We start from the raw sequence: 20,532 nt of genomic DNA on the forward strand, positions 1-20,532 counted from the left end.
TGAAAAAACAAATTTAATTTTCAACTGAAATTGTAGCTTGAAAACAAGTCCACAAAGTTAAGAATTATTACATATGTATTATAAGTAAACTACCAACAGACACATATTAAAGTGTATAAAAAAGGCAAAATAATAAATTCAAATAAATAACGAAAAACTAAGCATATACTTACGGGCACGGTATCAAGGTTACAAGTCCTTGCTTATGTAGTGGCGGCTTTTATTAACAACTGAAAAATATTTCCTAGCATTAAAAAATGTTATTTGGATTCGAAACGGGCTTTACTATTAAATATATTAATTGTTTCTATGCCAGTTGTGGCCATTTAGGTTAATGTATTGCTATTAATGAACCTTGACTGAAACAAATGCTCTCCAATGACTTCTCGACCTGGACCCGATCTTAGAAACTACAGCACGAACTCATATCCGAAGGCTATCTTGTAATCTTCAAAAATATATGCCTATCCAATGCAACACCCCCTTAGTTGGAACTATCGTTTTATGTTGCTCTATGCTTTAGTCGTCCAAACGAAAAAAGTTTAGTAGTCTGTTCAGATTTTAGGTTTTGACATTTGCTTTAAAAAATATAGTTTCTATTTCAATATAGATTCAGAATATATCCATGGGTATAGTGCGTCGTTTTTGGAGCAATATTCCTAACTTCTATGCCTTTCAATGACTGTTGCACTAATTAAGGAATTTCCGGCTCATATGACTTATCACCGAGGAGGAGCAGAGGAGCTTCTTAGCTTCTGCGATAAAGAAAATATGCGTTTCACATTTGTTTTTGTTTTCGCCTTTTAATTTAAAACTTAAAATTTAGCTCTAATATGTTGATTGTTTTTGCTTTTCTTCTGTTGTGTTGTGTTCAATCCCGAGAAGCAGCACATCTGAGAGACCAGTGACCCCTAATCGATGTCCGTGCGGCGCGACGTCAAGGTCCTGCGATATGTCGATGGCTGTGAGGAGGCATAGCAGTAGGGTGGATAGCAGACGCGACGATACAAATTGCAGCCGCCCGTCAAATTGCAGGTGGAGCAGTACTGACACCGCGTCCATGGCTCATCCGGCTCCTGTGTCTTGGGCTGGTACGGCACAATAGCGCCGGCAACGATCCGCGAACTGCCCTTGCAAGATGTGTTTCCACTCTGGCATTTACTCTGTGATTGAGAGACGCACCCTTGGTTCTGTTGCTGTGACTGCGACTGGCCGCACGCATTTTGGCTTGGACATGCTTGTGGTTCCGGTTCCGGTTGGGGACAACACGGGTTGCAGCCATAGCAGCAGACGGGCCAGTAGCAACTGTTGTAGTGGACGCAACCGTTGCAGCACTTGACCGGATAATAGCTGCACACGTAGCAGGGATACCAGCCGCATGGGTTGCACGATTTGCCCCCCTGATCCTGCTGCGCCATACCGCATGCATTTCCACCGCCACCCCCGGCATTGCAATTGCCAGCGCCTCCGGAATTGCAATTGCCAGCGCCTCCGGCATTACAATTCCCAGCACCACCGGCATTACAATTGCCAGCGCCTCCAGAATTGCAATTGCCTGCCCCTCCATCTTGCCCACACGGTCCTTGGCCTGCACCGGCGCAACTCTGTCCCCCGTCACAATTATCTATTCCGCATGTCTGAGTGCTGTCATCGGTGCTGCAGGAGTGGTTAGTAGATAGTTAGTACATGCAGATCTTTGGAAGGAGAAACATAAACAGGTCTTACCACGGACAGCCAGAGGTGCCATACTTCAGATGCTTCTTGCCCTTGTTGTTACAGCCCTCCATTTCGGAATTACAAAGGGAGGATTGGCTTTGGCGGGCGGATCGCGTATCCCGGCGCACATCTCGACTGGCTCTGGTGCTTTGGCGCGTGCTCGGCCGGGATTTCTGGTTAATGGCACTTGGCCGCCGCGACAATGACATTCGACTGTTCTGCATGGTCGAAGCTATTGACATCCTAGCGCTAGACTTGCGTGATTTCGGCAGGGAAGGCTTGTGCTTCCTAGTGTGCTCTCCTCTGCGCTTGGACGGTGCGCTCATTGATCCCGACGTATCGACGGCAGGCCGCGGACACGGAATGTGCAGCGCGTTGCAGAAACTACAAGGTACATCGGACACATAGGGAGTGATGCTTTTAAGGATTCTGGCTATTTCATTACAACAAAAATATGTGTATGTTTGTGTTTGTGTGTAACAGTTTTTTATGGGAGACAAATAGAACTGATCGCCTGACGTAAAAGTCAAGTCTGTACTGAGGGCCGACTTACCATTCAAATTTCTCGGGGTTTTCACAGCAATTAAACAATTCCTGTGGCTGTGCTTGTGGTTGTGGTTGTGGCTGCTGGCCAGTTGTTCGTTGTCTTTTTGAAGATTGATTCTGCATCTGACATGGGCAATTCGATTGGTTCCGTAGGCCGTTGGATGGCCGCACATTCTGGTGGCAGGCAGTTGCACCGCAAGGTGCCTCACACAGCTCACCTGTGCACGGATCAAATGGAGGGGACCGTCTCGTTGGTAATCCAGCTGCAAGCTGATTACCTCGAGTTGTGCATTGCCCAGTCTGTGGGGGAATGGGTGCTATCTGTTCTCTCGGCATCGTTTGGTAACAGCAAATCGGTTGCGGTCTTTTCTGAAAACACGCCGGAAGGCCCATCTCTGGTAAAGCTGCTACTTCAGGTTCATATCCAGGTGTTACAGCTATCGGCGACATCGTTCCAGGACGATCATAGCCAATTTCTACAATGCCCGGAGCAATGTATTCGGCTGAGCCGAAACCATTGTCTAAAGTACCCTGTCCTTGCCCAGTTCTGGGACAACAATTTGTTGGAGTACAGGGACCATCTTCAGTCTTACATTTGCAGGCAGCTTTATCCTTTTTGTCTCCTGCAGCTGAGTCCTTGCAAGTGTCCTTGGACCGTGGACAGGCGCAGCTGGATTTACGGGGACACTTTGGTTTCGGTTTTGTTTCGTCCTTACACAGAAAGCTGGGCGGTATCATATTTGAAAATTTCTCTTCTTTAAAACACTTGCAATTTTTGTGTGACTCTGTGGAGCGAGATCTCTGTGCTGCACTTTCAGCCACTAAGCTGCTGCGTCGATAGTCAATGGTGTTAGTGTTATTTGGCTAATAGAATGGGTGGGAGATACTAACCGATCATATCGGCAAGGCTTGCAAACGAAGCAGCTTAAGCAGCCTCTGGCCTTTTGGCACTCTTCCTTGAACATGCTGAAAAGGGTGAGGCTAAAACGGAGGCTTGGATCTTGGATCCAATGGGCTTGCTTACCTGTTCGGGATGCATTCCCCTTCAGGGGATGGATTGAAGTTACACATCCTGGCAATTAGCTGTTGTTGTTTCTGGTATAACTTCCAGACTTGTCCTAGGCACTAAAATGTTTAAGATTTCTTTTTACCACTTAGCTCATGGTACACGTCGAGTGTGGAGCTGTAAAAGTTCGTTACATCAATTTAATTAAAATATCCTAAAATTTTATTTGTTTGATTTGTAATGCTACGTTAAATGTCTAGAGTTCTTAGTCGCACTCACCGCCGGGACCGAAGTTGCAGCTGTTCCCATTCGGTGCAGGGGAACAGGGTTGCATGCCGCCCGGCCCTGTCATTGGCATGCAACAAGCCCCGCCTGGCATTTCGCCGGGACGGCCATAGCATGGTCCACAGCAGCCGGCATCCATGTAGCTCATAGGAAAGCACTGTGCCGTATCTTGGCCACCCAGACCGTAAATGCCCTGCGATTGACCACCGCACAAATCGCCACACAGTCCCAGAACGTTTCCACCGCCCCCACCGCCAGCGTCACAACAAGAACCACCGAAGCTCGACATATTAATGCCACAGCCCCCATTGCCGTTCGGAAAGTGATTGAAGTTGTTGCCTAAGCTGTTGAAAGGCTTGTAGTCGGTGTTGTAAACTGTTTGACATTGCATCGAATCGTTCATCAGGGAGCTGCCGGGGCCGCCGGTAGTGTGGCAGGCATCTGGCGGAATGCTTGGGTAAGGACATGGGCAAGGCATAGCACTATCACAGCCCATGCCCATACCCATTCCCATACCCATGCCCATGCCCATGCCCATTCCCATGCAGGGCGTTGACGGCAGTGTCATACAATTGGGTAAGCACTGCTGTTGTTGCTGCTGTTGCGCATATTTACGCATAAAAGCCTCAAGGTCTATGCAGTTTCCGGGCTGGATCATATTGGAAGACGGCATGGGGCAGCATGTGGGCGGAGGAGCCTGGCAAGATCCGCCCATGCCCATTGCAGGATAGCAACACATTGGGCCCATGCACATCGGTGGATTCTCCATGCAACAGCAACTCATTTGTTGCTGCGAATCCATAGCGTCCCCACATGGCATACTCGCCTGCGTGCAGAGACTGACCTCATCCTGTGACCCTTGAGAACAGCAGCATGATTCATCTGAATAATTTTGCGCCGGGCCAGTTAATCCAGACTTTTGCGATGTACACTCGCTGTAGTTGCTCAATAGGGCAGCAGAAGCGCTATTGTTAATCGGGGATTGGTAGCTGCAGCTCGAGTAGTCATCTGGACCTACGCTCTGCACAGAGCCCATACCGGCGACACTAGCACTGGCATTATCCATTTCGCAACAGCAGCTGGGTTCCATAAAAGTGACGTAACTTTGACCAGGCCCAGCACAAGAGCCTGCATAAAATATGGGAGAATTTGTCTATTAAAACGGCCCCACGACTGAGGAACAGATAGATCCAAGTATAATAATAATATCGACTGTATAGTATGTATTGTTCTACTTCAATTGTAATGCAACTCTATACTTACAATCAAAAGATCCATTGGAGACAGGTGGATATTGGCAATAGTTGCAATCAACGCCAGAGGTCCGTTTACAGGACATCTCACCCGAGGCAATTCGAAAATCACAACTACTTGGGAGAATATGGTATGGATTAAAGTTTTTTGGAGTTTGGAGTAAATAACCTTACCAGGGTACGTGCAAACCTTCTCGTTGCTCCTTTTGTTCACTTTTGGCGGGGAGTGATACTGTCCTGGATGTTGATGGTTGTTTAGATTTGGGTGCAATTATTGTAACTTTTTTTTTGGCATCGATCTCGACATTTTGCAATGTGGATGTTGTTGAGTTGCTGCTTTCAAGACCAATTGGCTTATAGGTCTTATAGAAGTCATCGAAACTATCGAGTCTTTTCATAGTTTCGGCATTCTCATCGTTCTGCTCGTTCGAGAGAGAGTCCAGATCTTGATTTATATCGGATAGCGCCATTGCAGAACACTCTATGTCACTTGGTTGTTGCGCTGTCCTGGTCAGTTACGTATTGTTCTGTTTAGTCTGTGTATCTTGATCTAGCAGAGTGATCAAGTTTGTTGCATTTTAGATCGCATTACTTAAATGGCATCGACAAGCCGACAAAATTTAGCACAGAGCTCTGAAGATGCTTAGTTCTGTTAATTTCCAAATTTTTAATTGTACAGAGTCAAAATGCTGTCAAAATGTTTTTGGGAATACTGAGATTTGATTTCAGGCCATTTTTGTGCCGGAGGAAAGAAATACCACACAAAGACATGGTAAAAAACTCTATTAAAGAGTGAATGCACATGTTTCGAAATGCGTCTAGTAAACTCAAAATCTCTGTTTTATTCAATTTTAAACGGAAGCCTTGTACAATGCATATTTATATTTAAAGCACAATTTGTTTATTTGCCCGATAACTTTGCCCTTTTTACCACATTGTGCGCCCCACATTGGGCGCCTAATTTCCGTTTAACTTAGCGGCCGGGCCAACAGCGCGGCATCATAAAACGCATTTTTGCATATCGTGGTCGCATGCAGTTATTACAAAAATGATTGCTCGGAAACGTGGGAAACATATTTGGTGCTTGTTGTTGTGGCCCTGTCACCACTCCGTTTGCCCCCGGTTGCTGCATGGGAGGTCCGCCCATGAATTGTGTTGGGCCATTTGGCGCTTGCGGCATATTGTCTCCACCGTACTGATCTGTTCCATATTCACCGAACGGCATGAAAGGCTGCTGTTGGAGACAGTTACAGCAAGACGGGGGCTTTGCCGCCGGCTGCATTGGACTGCTAACTCCAGGAGCCTGGAACATAGATACTCCAGGTGGCTGCATTTGTTGATCCATATACATCGAACTAGGCGCATTATAAGGATCGTTCGGCATCACCCCTTGCGAACGATCTGGCAAAATATTCTTTTCCGCTGCTTGATTCACATCCAGTTCTGTGTTGTTTTCCATATTCTCTATTTCATTTGGCAGTGTCCCATTGGGATTGATGCCTGTCTGCGATTCTGTGGGCGAAGCCTTCTGTTGTGTCTGTGGTTGTTGTTGCTGTTGCTGTTGTTGTGCATCAGCATAGTTGCAAGGACACGGATTCGACTCATTCCCATTTCCCGTGGCTATCGGACGCACCTTGTTCTGGGCGCAGACGTAGTTCAATTGCTGTCGCACTTGGGCAATTTGGGCTTGGGCCTGTTCCATCTGCTGATGCAGTTGCATGGCTAACTGGTCTGTCAGGCAACTGGTATTGTTACTCTGATACGGGGCCTGTATTTGGTTCTGTTGGCAGCAGCATGGGTTTTGTGGAAGGCACTGTTTTTGTGGACCCGTCTGATTGTACATGGAATAAAACTGTTGCTGTTGCTGCTGCTGCTGCTGGCGCTGTTCACACCCACATATAGGACGGTGCTGGGACCTATGGGGTCTGCACCAACATTGCGAGGGCAAGCGTCTGGGATTCATCATGCCGCCTGTCATCGGCTGTTGCTGCGACATTTGCTGTTGTGGATCACAGGGACACTTGCTTAGGTCTAGCGGCGGGTTCTGCTGTTGCGGATCACAAGGACACATGCCCGGCTGTTGAAGTTGCTGCTGCTGTTGCTGGTCGCAGGGACATAAGCCCGGTTGTGGCATTTGCTGTAGTTGTTGTTGCTGTTGCTGTATGTTGCCCTGCCGTAGTTGCTGATCACAGCGGCATACTCCGGCCTGTTGCTGCTGCTGCTGCTGCGGGTCGCAGGGACAGATATTAGACTGTTGAATGGGTTGCCTTTGCCGCTGTTGGAGCTGTTGTTGAAGTTGCTGCTGCAGATGCTGCTGCTGCTGCTGCTGCGGTGGTTGCTGTTGTTGATATTGATAGCCAAAGCCAGGGGCGGAGCTATCTACGCCATATGGGCGTCGGTCTATTTGATTTTGTTGGCTATTCCAGGGCTGCTGAACATTGTTCATGCGATTATATTCCCCATCCTTATTATTCTGGTCACAGTCGATGCTAAGGAGAAACTTATTATTATTCTATTGGACTAAAAAGCTTTGATAGCAGCTTACCTAACAAAGTGCTCTTCGGTAACCTCACATGCCAGCATTTTTCCGTCACAGTCCACCGGGCCGCCTTCATTGTACATGCGCTCCATCCTACCCTTTGGTTGATTTTGCTGATAGTACGGATATGCGCAGGGACGATTCCTTGTCGGATACTCTCCGCGAAAAGCTGGATATTGCTTTTGCGAAAACATATCGCAGTTACAATCATTGTCCGGGTCGGAAATTCGTGCCGGCATCGGCTGTTCCCCGAAGCCATCTGTCACCTTGGGCTTCGACAAAATACTGGACTTGGGCATTTGATCGGCAGCAGCATATCTTTCGGGACCATCCTCTTCAGCAATCTTCTCATACTTCGAGCCATAATCTCTTTTGTGCATTGATGACTTGGTCGATGGTCCCACGGAATGAGCTGATGCTGGAGTACGCGCTGGTGCGGTGGTATATGTTGATCCGTATTCAATCTTCGCTGGTGAGCTTATTGACGAATTGCGCCGAGGTGGCTCCACATTTGACCTGCTTGCCTCAGTTACTTTGCCTTTGGACGAATAGGTTGTCGCCGACATCTCTGTCCACGTTTGGTTGCCAATTTTTTCGCCTCTTTCTTGGATCACACTGCCGTGCGAGGTGCCGGCACCGGAACGAGACTTGCTTTTCACCAAAACCTTACTAGTTTTGGTCTTTGATCGCAACTTACGTTGCTGCGCGTCGCCAGTTAAGCCAGCTCCATCCGTCATACTCGCCGAGGCATGATCTGATCGCGAGTAAAGCGGTTTCGAGCTTGTTGTTGAATTATAACCGATCGAACGTTCGGCAACTGGTTGCCGTAGTTGAGCGCCAGGATTGGTCGCAGACGAGCGATCTTTCCCACTGGCTGGTACCATCGATGGCGCTGACAACTGTTGCCCCGAGTATTTTTTGCGGTCGCCACTCGTATTGCGCCTATAAGGACTGGAGCTTTTTGCTCGGCTCTCGTTGCCGGGCATTCTGCTGGCATTTAACTGATTCCACAATACTTCCGCTTAAATTTGTTTGTCGACATGTTCCGAAATTGTAGGATTAATAAAGAACAAAATATTTAATCGGAAAAAAATATGTGAAAGACTGAGTTTGGACACCTAAGTATTTCTCTCTCTCTCTCTCTCTATCTCTCTCTTGGCTTCTGCTGTCCGCTAACCAGACCGCGTTATCTATTGGTTCGGTTGGACCGCATATTATATGTTTATGATCAGCGTGTCGGGACGGAACCGAATCGCGATGCCCGTCTCTTAAGCTGTCTGCCAGATCACTATTTTATATATTTTTTATTGAAACCATTTCATGTAAAAAGCATATGTAAAAACAGTTTTTCGATGAAAGGATATATACTCGTAGATTTTAAAATTAAATCGAACTACATCGGTAAAACTTTAAAATTTAAATGATATCAAATAAATAAAATTAAATAAATAATTAATAATTAACTGAATTAAATTGAAATGAAATGAATATGTAATGACTAGCGTAATAACTTAAAAGTAATCTGGTAGTTGTAACGCTAGGATAAGTTAATAAATAAATGTATAAGAACAAATAAAATAAATAATGATTAAAATTCCACACTTTCTTTCTTTTTGCGACTCAGTTTTGTTTTTTGCCTATTTAGAATGCTATCCTGGCTTGCACGATATGCACGATAATATTCAATAATTTAATATCTGAAAAAATTGTATGAATAAGCGAATTGTACGCTTAAATCGATAGCCTGCGAAATATATATTTTTTAAGCGGTTATGTATTTTTTTTTAGACATAACTTGTTTTTGGCCTAGAAGGGCCTCTTTAAAAAACCTTGTTGATATCAAAATTCTGTCAGAAAAAGCACAAATATTTTTGGAATATTTCTGGTACACAATCGCTTGTCAAATCCAAAATTTTAAGTTTTCATCACTATTCCTGAGATACGGTGTATTGGCTGAGCTGCCAATGATATCGGCTGCGTATTCCTTTTAAATTGCAGATTTTTCATTAAAACGACAACCTGACGGCGGCATGCGTCACGCGGACGCAGCCGGCGGTCCAAGTAGTACTAATTTTAATTAAAAATGTGTAATTTTAATTCAATATGCGGCACCGGACACTGCAGGTATGGTTGCTACAGCGCCTACTGTGGTGGCCGCTGCTGTGGCTATCGCCGCTTGGAAAAGCTTCAATACACTGGGTCGCCCAGGTATCCTTGCAGGCTCCAAGTGAGAAAGAATGGAATAAGGCATCCCAAATTAAATATGGAGAGACAACAAAGGGCCAGCAGCAGCAGCGATAGTAGCAATGCCAGCACAATCAAAAGACGCTTGACTATAGAGTCTGTACAGCCGAGTGCCTCGTCGACAAGGGACGCTAACGGCTCTTCGATGTGCAATGGGGATAATATTTCTATTAGCAGCAAAGTAAGAAATTCGGCTGGCAACAAGTGCCCCGGCCTCTCAATCAGCTCCCTGAAGACGAACGGGCAAGCAGTAGCTAAGGAAAACAATTTGGTAAGGGTCAAGAGAGATAACACCAAGGATGTAATTTCAACCAACTGCAGTAAGATGCGAAATAGTCTAATGATAAAAAATACACCAAACGCCGGCTCATTGGAGAAACGTTCTTGCTCCACATGTACTCAGCTAAATGCCGCACAATCCAGCCCCAAAACGACGGCCACACCCAGACCCAGTTGTGCGAGTTCCCGAATGCGAAGTTGCGTGTCGATTCGAAGTGGAATAGAAACTGACCCTAAAGAGCAGGGAGCTGCAGGAGGACAGCAACGAAGGAGCATTTTAGACGGTGCTAGAGCGACGACATCTGCAAAGGGAAAGGGCAGCCTAGACAGTTCCAAAACGGCGAACACGCCCAAGTCGCGTTGCACGCATCCGCTGCATAGCAGGGAGTCAATGGCAGCAGCGGCAAGGTCCAGTAGGTTGCGCGCATCCTCTCTACAACAGCAGCAGAAACTGCAGACAGAGCAGGGAAGGAGACAACAGAGCCAGCAAGGACAGCAGCAGCAGCAACAACGGCAACAGCTCCAAAGGACACAGCCTAAGCGGCTTAGTGTTTCGCGTAATGGCGCCCATTCTAGTTGTACGTGCTTCTCAAATAAGACAATGTATCCGCGAGCTCAAAACTCCGATACGAACCTAATGCCAGCACGAACTTCTTACGACTTAAGGCAGAAAATGCAACCAAACGCTAGTCAGACAACAATTAAGGGACTTGAGTGTCGATGTTTTCAGGAAACGGAATCAAAAGACCAGCGCAATTCCACACCCTGTTATACCTGCTCCTCCACAAAGACGCTCTTTCGAGCTGAAATGCCGCAGAGAAAATGTCTCAGATCTGACTCGCAACAGCCTACACGGGATCCCTGCTGCAATCTCACATCTAGAAACTCAACTCAACTCAAATCGTTTCCCAAAAAAGTCTTCTACTACAATCGCTCCGATGACGAACTAACGCGTTGTGCTAGAGAAAGGCAGCCCGAAAGGGATCAGTGCAGTCCATCTACATACAACTCTCAGTGTACTCCCTGTAGCCTGAGCCCCAAGCGATGGTGCGCATGTGGCAACAGGCAGAATCAGGAGTCAGTTACTGCTGAGCCATGTAGCATTTGTTGCTGTTGCAATAGGCCCGTGCGCGAAATCGCAAAGGTGGAGCCGAAGACTTTTAAAAGGGGCTGCAGCTTGTCTTCCGATCCAAAACCCTTCAACAATGGCTGCAAGCCAGAAGTTTGTATTAGAAAAAAAACGAGAAAGGCTGTCGTGCGCAGAGCTCCATGCAAAGCACCACCTGACCCACAAGAGGGAAACTCTGGAATCTGGTAAGTAACTTTAAAAGGAAAATAAAGCAGGTAAAACTTTTCGTCCCCCATCTCTGCAATAGTCCCCCACGACAGCTATGCAATATAGTCACTAGAAATACTTAATTTGGTTGCGAAATCGTCTTAAATACAAGATACCTAAGATGAACGCAAAAGTAATTCAAAAGTGTAATTTTTCACTGATAAATGTTATGTAATGAGGCTATACAGTATATGGCTTATAAAAAACTTGCTTGGGTATGAAATTATTACCTGTTATGGGTGAAATGTTATTGGTGTTCATACGGACAAGCAGGCAGGTAAACGTACAGATGGATGGGGTACAAACAGTATACGTTGATTCGTCTCTCCATGCTCATTGTATGTAGTTTATCAGAAATTTCACAATTTAAATCTCGCTTTGCCATTACTTAAGAACTTTGTATGAGAAGCGCAGAGGAGAGTGGGCGCAATTTATTTTTATTTAATTTAATTTATCAGAAATTTCACAATTTATTTCCACAATATTTTCACTTAATTGATCACAAATTTCACAATTTAAATCTCGATTTGTCATCACTTAGGTACTTGGTATGAGAATCGCAGAGGACGGCGGCCACAATTTATTTATATTTAATTTAATTTATCAGAAATTTCACAATTTATTTCCACAATATTTTCACTTAATTTGTCAGAAATTTCAAAATTTAAATCTATATTTGCCATCACTTAAGTACTAGGTATGAGAATCGCAGAGGAGGGCGGCCGCATATTATTTTTATTTAATTTAATTTATCAGAAATTTCACAATTTATTTTTATTTAATTTAATTTATCTGAAATTTCATCATTTATTTTTATTTAATTTATCACAAATTTCACAATTTAAATCTCGATTTGCCATCACTTAAGTACTTGGTATGAGAATCGCAGAGGAGGGCGGCCACATATTATTTTTATTTAATTTAATTCATCAGAAATTTCACAATTTATTTACACAATATTTTCACTTAATTTATCACAAAGGAGGGCCGCCACATATTATTTTTATTTAATTTAATTTATCAGAAATTTCACAATTTATTTTTATTTAATTTAATTTATCTAAAATTTCATCATTTATTCTTATTTAATTGATCACAAATTTCACAATTGAAATCTCGATTTGCCATCATTTAAGTACTTGGTATGAGAATCGCAGAGGAGGGCGGTTACAATTTATTTTTATTTAATTTAATTTATCAGAAATTTCACAATTTATTTCCACAATATTTTCACTTAATTTATCAGAAATTTCACAATTTAAATCTCGATTTGCCATCACTTAAGTACTTGGTATGAGAATCGCAGAGGAGGGCGGCCACATATTATTTTTATTTAATTTAATTTATCAGAAATTTCACAATTTATTTGTATTTTATTTAATTTATCAGAAATTTCACAATTTATTTTTATGTAATTTATCAGAAATTTCACAATTTAAATCTCGATTTGCCATTACTTAAGAACTTTGTATGAGAAGCGCAGAGGAGAGCGGCCACAATTTATTTTTATTTAATTTAATTTATCAGAAATTTCACAGTTTATTTGTATTTTATTTAATTTATCAGAAATTTCACAATTTATTTTTATGTAATTTATCAGAAATTTCACAATTTAAATCTCGCTTTGCCATTACTTAAGAACTTTGCATGAGAAGCGCAGAGGAGAGCGGCCACAATTTATTTTTATTTAATTTATCAGAAATTTATTTGTATTTTATTTAATTTATCAGAAATTTCACAATTTAAATCTCGCTTTGCCATTACTTAAGAACTTTGCATGAGAAGCGCAGAGGAGAGCGGCCACAATTTATTTTTATTTAATTTATCAGAAATTTATTTGTATTTTATTTAATTTATCAGAAATTTCACAATTTAAATCTCGATTTGCCATCACTTAAGTACTTGGTATGAGAATCGCAGAGGAGGGCGGCCACATATTATTTTTATTTAATTTAATTTATCACAAATTTCACAATTTATTTCCACAATATTTTTACTTAATTTATCACAAAGGAGGGCGGCCACATATTATTTTTATTTAATTTAATTTATCAGAAATTTCACAATTTATTTTTATTTAATTTAATTTATCTGAAATTTCATCATTTATTTTTATTTAATTTATCAGAAATTTCACAATTTAAATCTCGATTTGCCATCACTTAAGTACTTGGTATGAGAATCGCAGAGAAGGGCGGCCACATATTATTTTTATTTAATTTAATTTATCAGAAATTTCACAATTTATTTTTATTTAATTTAATTTATCTAAAATTTCATCATTTATTTTTATTTAATTGATCACAAATTTCACAATTTAAATCTCGATTTGCCATCACTTAAGTACTTGGTATGAGAATCGCAGAGGAGGGCGTCCACAATATTTTTATTTAAAGTACATATACAAGTTTTCTTTCCCTTAAACGAACCGCAATGATTTTCGACTAAGCTTAGCCCTTACAGGTTCGAGTGTAATGTGCCGCTGCGCGTGAATATGCCAACGTCCATTTGCATGGACACAGCGCCCAGCTGCAGCACCAACGTGGCAGCCAGACAGTGTCCAGCGGCAGTTCCGCCGGTAGCAGCCCCCACACCCCGTTTTTGCATCTCTCTTCAGCCCGGTTTTGGCAACTGTTGCTGCCAAAATGAGCCACCAGCTCCGGTGTCTGCATCCAAGCCAAAGCGGAAGCGAGCGCTTGGCCAGAGGAGAGCACAGAAATCCGCACCGGCCGCGGATATGTGTAATACCGCCGATATCGGCAATGGGTGCAACTGCAATTCAATGGATGGCCTGCCAGTGCGTAAGGTTTTTGAGCGCAAAGTCTATTGTCTGGACAATAGCATCGTCAGCGAGAAAGTTGCCTTCGACTGCAAAGGACAGTTCGGTCTGAATGAGACCTCGGGCAGTGTGCCTTACCCCAACGGCAAGACACCGTGCAGTTGTGTGGAGCTGCACAAGCGTCCTTCCTTGCCAGCTGGCAGTAAACGATTGCAATCAAGTTCCTGGCGAACGTTGGGCAGCAAGTGTTGTCCACCTAAGCGACCGCAGCTGTGTCGAAAATTCTCTGAGAAATCTACGAACGTACGGACAAGCTGTAACAAATTCGCCGGTTCTTCCGGCCAAACCCCACGGGGAATTGGCCCAACGGCAAATTCGAGTAATATGCAACCCCGTCTCACATCCAAGCCAAAGATTACACCCAGCGTCTGTGCAAGTCCAGAAAATATGAGTAGCTTCAACTGTTTTCATAGTCAAGCGCCGGCTTTCAATCGATGTGCCACACAAGTAAACAGGCCGTGCATGAGTAGAATGCAGCAGTGGCGACCGTCATGTTGCAAGTGTTGCAGACTCAGAAATTGTAGATGCAACCGTACCTGTTGTCCAAGAATGCGGGGTGCTGTGCATACAGCGGCTTTTAAAGCAATGCACGTGGTGCATGGAGCGGCCATGATGAGACCCATGGTGCCTGCTATGAGCAACTTGCGGCGCATGTGTGTGGCAGGAAAATCCGCTAACACTGCAACGGAGTCCAAAGAAGGTGGCAGCAGTGCAGCGGCTGCAAAAAGCCTTGTTTCGTTGAGAGCAGGAAAAAAGGGAAGTGCCATATCCAAGAGATCACTGCAGTGTACGTCTATGTCGAAGGTCGGGCGGAGCATTAACACTATGAAACAGTCCTTGGCACAGCTGGCGATTTTGAATAAGGAGCAAGCCGATATGAGTAATTCAATTAAGCCAAAGCCTAGCACATCCAATAGCAAGGCAATGAAAGCCAAAGGCAAACCATCTTCAACCGACATAAAGCAAAATGCCTCCAAGTCCAACATTCGGGTTCTAAAAAAAGCTTCTTCAAAGCAGAGTCAAAACACACAGCCACCGATGAGCACTGTGTCTAGCTATGTGGCCGATTCGACTGCGAAAAACAGCAATAGAATGCAGAAGGCGCCAGAAGAGTGGTCCCGGGGCTCCAGCACAGTGCAGCAAAGGGAGAAAGAGGGGACCAAAAGCTCAGAAGGTGTCTGCGGCTGCAACTTCACTATGGCAGGGACTAACATAGACCCAACTCAGATGGGAACTAAAAGCAACATGGACCCGCGAAATATGCAGTCAATGCCCCCGAATAAACGTGAGTCACAGCAGCAACAAGCGCAACCTGATACAGGGTCGATGAACTCAAACGCGCCACAGCTGACAGCTAGAAAAAGTAGGCAGCCACCAAATGCTATAGCCCGAGATCGGGATAGCAGCACCAAGCCGCAACCGTCCTTGAATACCGAGAGCTGTCTGCCGAATTGCAGTTGTATGACGAACCCAACTAAAACATGGCCAACTGAAAGCAGAATGGCACCACAGAATCCATTTGGAAAGCCACCCACTTTTTCTGGGATCAATTTAAATGGTATTCAAATATCAGATCGCAACACCACAGCATCACAGGGTGGTTTTGATAGGCCATCAAACGGAAACTGGCGAAATGCTGAGCAAACACACCCATCGGCAAACACTTGCGATTTCAGATGTGAAGGAATGAATTCGTACCAGACTCAGATACCATTTGGATACAATAATGCGTCCCAGAACCGATTTGAAAGGGAGCCACCGAACATGTGGTCTGGTAGAGGCAGGTCACAAAACGAAGACGGCCAAGGCAACAATAACTTTGGAGGACAAGCAGCGAACACGTGGCCATCAAGAGACTGGCAAGGGACTGTCGAGCAAAGACAGTCGTCGCCTGAATATAAAGATTGCACAAGCGAGGGCAGCTATTCAATAAGCGCTGCTAAAAGGAATGTTAACCCGAATCAGATGCAAACAGGAAATATGGCTCCACAGGGTCGGGCTAGGAGCGAGTCTCCAAATACGCGGTCAGCTAGAGAATGGCAGCCGCCAGCTGGGAATGAAGACGAATGCGAATGTGATTGCACTTGCAAGCCTGGCCAGATGCCAACCTCAAACAACATGGCACCACGGAATGACTTTGAAAGAGACGCTCCAAATGAGTGGCCAGCTATAGGTTGGCAGAACGGGAATGAAGTACAGCCATCAGAATACCGGGGAGATTGGGAAACCGACGGCAGCTGCCTTACAGACGATGGTAGAATGTATTTGAACCCAAATCGGGCGACAAGGGGAAACAATATAGCTCCACAGGAGCGGTTTGATAGACAGTTGCCAAACGTAGACTCAAATAGAGACTGGCAAAGGGACCAAAAACCCAATACCTCAGGAATGGGCTATAGTACTGGACAAAATATGGCACCGCACCGCGGTCAGAATTGGGGAAACGATAACCCATATTCAGGAGCAGATTATAGGGAACCAGTACGCAATCAGCGACAAGCTAATGCAAAAGCAAATCAGGCGAAACAAACGCCAATGCAACAGGCAGCTTGCAGCAGCAATTGCAAGTGCAGTGCCGAGGAAGAAGAACCACAGTTACAGGAGAAGATTGCTGGACTATTTCAGTCTGCATTTAAGGGAGCAAAACGATTATCAGAACAGGTTTCGAAAGGCTTGGCCCTACCAGAGAAGAATCAAAACAGATGGCAGAGATCACCTTCGCAATTTAGGACTTGTCCCACCGACTGCAACTGCTATCCAGGGGATAACTATGGCGAATATTCTGCACACAGTATGAACAACGGTGCTGGACGTGGGCCCGAAGATATGGATCAGTCACAGCTTTCGTATCCGCTAGAAGAGACATGTAATGATTGTCAATGCGACTCGAACTGGAACTTAGATGAATCTCAGTGGCAACAAGACCTCCAATTTCGACCGCAGCCCACAGAACAGTTTAGGCATGGAAATTTCGCAGCACCATCGTTAGAAGAAGAACCACTTCCAAAACAAGACTCATACGATATGCCACATGTGCCACGCAATACTAGGGTGACGCAAGAAAGCGATTCGTCTATGTTCATGGATGACGATATGCAGCAGAGGGATGGCCGAGTACAAGAGAGTGTGCCGCAGCGGGCACAGACCGACAGTCAATTGGCGACCAACTCTCAAAATGAAATATTGTCCGAAACAAACTTAGGCCCCTCATCTTCAGCGATGCATAAAAATTCAACAGACCCGTCCCCTGATAATAGAGTAAGAAGACCTCAGCTACAGATGAGTCGGGTTGGTCCAAATGCTGCGATGCCTAAATTGGCGCCACAACACGAACCGCACCGAGTAAGCTGGACTCCCAAACTGCCAACGAACCGCGGTAGCCAAACGGAAGAAACTTTAAGTATTGCTACTCACCCGGAGGGACCCAAAGCCACAACACAAAGATCAACTTCGCAGGGTGATAAAAGGAATGAGGGAGCGCTAAAGCAACAACCCACTGCGTCCACTGGAAGATCGGGAACCGGCAACAGACAGGGCGCTGCCCAACGCTCAACATCAAAAGGTGATACGAGAGCACAGAAACGCCCCAGTGGCCGAAACGTGGCGTCTTCCGATGCCAAAACACGGGCTGGCAAAAAAACCGGTAAAAAAGTCAGCACGTTCCTCATACCAGAGCTAAACTCGGACATGAATTGCAACCGACGGTGTCCAGCGCTGATGTCACAGCCCAAGTTCATACCACTAAGTGAACGGACTCTGGGCTCCAAGGCGGCAGATAGGCCACGTCTGAGATATAAGCACGCCGATGATGATGTGGAAGTATACGTTATTAAGGAAAGCAAATGTGACTGCAGTGAAAGGAACAGTTTCGATCAACGAATCGATAGAGAGCTGGAACGTAGCGATATGGCGGATTTCGGACGATGCATGGGTCAACGTTTCAGACGAGACACATGTGTAGTCAATGAATTTATACAAGATCCATGCACCACCCATGAGCTGCAAAAGGGGGGCAGCGATCTACAGAATCGCACCTCACCAGAAACGTCAACTGACTCCTGCGATTGCAGCTCACCCGAACAGAGTGTGGCCGAACGGGACAACGACAGTATACAACTTGTTAGTTTGAACGCGAATGAGTCGAAAAGCTTTTGTAGTTGCTTCCTTACGGATTTGGAGGGCTATTGCACGGAACCAAGCAACGACAACAACTGGTTAGTCACTGGGTTGCATACTAGTTTTATTATTGTTAGCAAATAATTTCTTGTTCCCCAGCGGCTTGGACAAACAACCTGTGGTGCTGGTACCGTTTCGGGTCAACTGTGATCTGAAAGAGATAAATGGAATATGCAATAGTCGAAAGGTAGCCATATGTGATCCAGCATGGTAAGTAAAATCACTTGAATGGGTTCTTCAAACTATACTATAGGTTCTGGGTCATTAAAAATGTTCGCCTAATTCGTCTGTTTGCGATTTTTTAAAAATGAACTAAATTCAGACTCTAAGGTTAAATAATGATAATGGCTTCAGCACTTGTAGAGAAGAATGTCTGAAATAATATAAACATATATTTCCCTCAATTAGCTCCACAAAGACACGGGCGCAGGAGAAGGCGAGAGGGGGCAATGCATCCAAATCTCAGCCCCAACGACCATCTTCGGCTCGACCAAAGTACCCCACTACTGTGGAACAAACGGATACGCTGATGTTGCTGCAACCGCGTAATATGAAGAGTGAGGTGAGTGTCAAGGCACCCGACTATGCTCTCGGCCAGAATGATGCACTGCAGCCAGGCATAGAGAAGACGTTGTTAATTGAAACGACCACCACATGCGATATGAATAATTATCTGCAAGCGTGCGCGGGAACCAATTTCTCTCAAATGCCGTATGCGAATATGGAAAATATTCCAAATATGGAACAACAACAGCTTCTGCAACAGTACCAGCCAACAGACGAACAGCAAAAGCAATCCTATTCCGAAATGGACCAACAACAGTTGCAGGAACAGATGCTGAACAGCTGCTCTGAATGCAACTACTGGCTGGATCCCAGAGCACCCTTGCCAGGATCACAGTCCATGGCACTGCCGTATCCACAATCGCAGGTATATTCTCAGCAACAGAGTGCCATTTGCTGCGCCACTGGCGGTAATTTCAATCCCCATATATCTATGGCACAATCGAATTTGCAAAATACTCGTATACCCATCGACTTCTATCAACGCACCGTGACTAAGTATGGAATCGAGCCCATGGACTCGTACTTCCACCAAGGATGCCAGTTTAATCCGCGGCAGTTCAATACGAATAACAATGTGTACAGTCCATATGATATGCAATCATCTGGTACTACTTCTATCTGCGGCATCTCTGGTATGCCGTGTCCATATATGCAGCAACAGCAGCAGCCGCATCAGCAGCAACAACAGCAGCAGCGTGGGCAAGAGAACCAGCATCAGCAGCAGCAGCAGCAGCAACAGGTGCAGCAGCAACAGACCTCCGATGATGTTCCAAGTTGCTCCTCCCATAGCATGTGTGGTATACGTGGCCAGACATGTCCATGCATGCAGCAACAACCAAACGACCAACATATGTGTGGTATGAATCCGACTTGCGACGGTTTTAATTCATACAAGAGATCATAGGTTTATAGTACATACTAGTCTTAAAATACGATCTTTGAGATTATACCTGAGGAGCGAAATGTATCAATAAAGATTTTTTAAACATTTTAATTTTTTGTATTTCATTTAACTCCACTCACTAGGTTTGATTCCGTAAACCTGCCGTCAGGGGCGAAGGCAGCTTTTTCCAAAGGGGGGAGGGCCTACAAAATTTATATTTCTATTTAATAAAATACCATTTATAAAATAATACCTTATGCATATGATCAATAGAAAAATTTCAAAGAAATTCAATTCAGTGTCATTTTAAGGCAAATAGTGCGCCATAATATTGAATGATATTTTTGAGAGCCCCTCCTGCCTACGCCCTTGTCTGAAGTTATTAAATGACCCAACCCCTTAAAATACGAAAAAAACCCTGCTTCATACTTTGACGAGCTAGCCGGAATCGCACAATTTGAGATTGTTGCAGAGTAGGCTCTCTGAGTATGATATAAGTTATCAGTTCTCATATATTATAATAATTGTCTAACCTAAGAAAGATATTTAGACTTCCGAACAATCTGGATAACAACTACATAGCGGTCCTCGTCCTATTTATTAACCGGGAAAATTGTATTTATACGAAATAATTCAACAAAGTAAGACCCGTAGTCAAAAGTCAAAGTCTGGGAACCGTGCTTTCTATTACTTGTATGTTTTGAAATTGCACTTGAAGGGGGTACATTAGGAGTGGATTAAAGATATGCCATGGGTAATGGTCATTAGCCATTATCGTTTTTACTGCTGACTTGAAGAGATGAAAGATGGTTATTTCTTTACATCTGAATGATGATGATGATTTTCAGCCCAGCAACTTGCTG

General features: G+C 44.5%; 3 protein-coding genes across 6 annotated transcripts; 1 reads left to right on the top strand and 2 right to left on the bottom strand.

Annotated features, from left to right (window-relative positions):
- Positions 1-783: 783 nt before the first annotated feature.
- On the bottom strand, positions 784-5,485 carry LOC115622621. 3 transcript variants are annotated; one of them, XM_030516624.1, is made up of 6 exons: positions 3,548-3,673; positions 3,287-3,445; positions 3,154-3,228; positions 2,270-3,088; positions 1,726-2,100; positions 784-1,656 (listed from the first exon to the last, which is right to left on the bottom strand). In XM_030516624.1, the coding sequence occupies exons 2-6, from the start codon at positions 3,331-3,333 to the stop codon at positions 912-914; spliced, it is 2,061 nt and encodes a 686-aa protein (XP_030372484.1). In that variant the 5' UTR covers positions 3,334-3,445; positions 3,548-3,673; the 3' UTR covers positions 784-911. The 3 variants fall into 3 exon arrangements, with proteins under 3 accessions (XP_030372484.1, XP_030372483.1, XP_030372485.1); XM_030516623.1 differs by having other exon boundaries at positions 2,270-3,091; XM_030516625.1 differs by lacking the exons at positions 784-1,656; positions 1,726-2,100; positions 2,270-3,088; positions 3,154-3,228 and adding exons at positions 4,817-4,920; positions 4,981-5,485 and having other exon boundaries at positions 3,293-3,445; positions 3,548-4,681.
- A 134-nt stretch (positions 5,486-5,619) lies between these two features.
- LOC115622788 (neurogenic protein mastermind) lies at positions 5,620-8,416 on the bottom strand. Its single transcript, XM_030516848.1, has 2 exons — positions 7,352-8,416; positions 5,620-7,295 (listed from the first exon to the last, which is right to left on the bottom strand). The coding sequence occupies exons 1-2, from the start codon at positions 8,329-8,331 to the stop codon at positions 5,780-5,782; spliced, it is 2,496 nt and encodes an 831-aa protein (XP_030372708.1). The 5' UTR covers positions 8,332-8,416; the 3' UTR covers positions 5,620-5,779.
- Positions 8,417-9,233: 817 nt separating this feature from the next.
- On the top strand, positions 9,234-19,780 carry LOC115622921. Of its 2 annotated transcripts, XM_030517045.1 has the most exons (5): positions 9,234-9,860; positions 9,993-11,182; positions 13,668-18,257; positions 18,319-18,429; positions 18,628-19,780. In XM_030517045.1, exons 1-5 carry the CDS (start codon positions 9,429-9,431, stop codon positions 19,688-19,690), a joined length of 7,386 nt encoding a protein of 2,461 aa, XP_030372905.1. In that variant the 5' UTR covers positions 9,234-9,428; the 3' UTR covers positions 19,691-19,780. The 2 variants fall into 2 exon arrangements, with proteins under 2 accessions (XP_030372905.1, XP_030372904.1); XM_030517044.1 differs by having other exon boundaries at positions 9,235-11,182.
- Positions 19,781-20,532: the final 752 nt, after the last annotated feature.

Source organism: Scaptodrosophila lebanonensis, unplaced genomic scaffold, assembly GCF_003285725.1.
Source record: "Scaptodrosophila lebanonensis strain 11010-0011.00,11010-0021.00 unplaced genomic scaffold, SlebRS2 tig00000043-arrow-pilon, whole genome shotgun sequence".
NCBI classification, from domain to species: domain Eukaryota; kingdom Metazoa; phylum Arthropoda; class Insecta; order Diptera; family Drosophilidae; genus Scaptodrosophila; species Scaptodrosophila lebanonensis.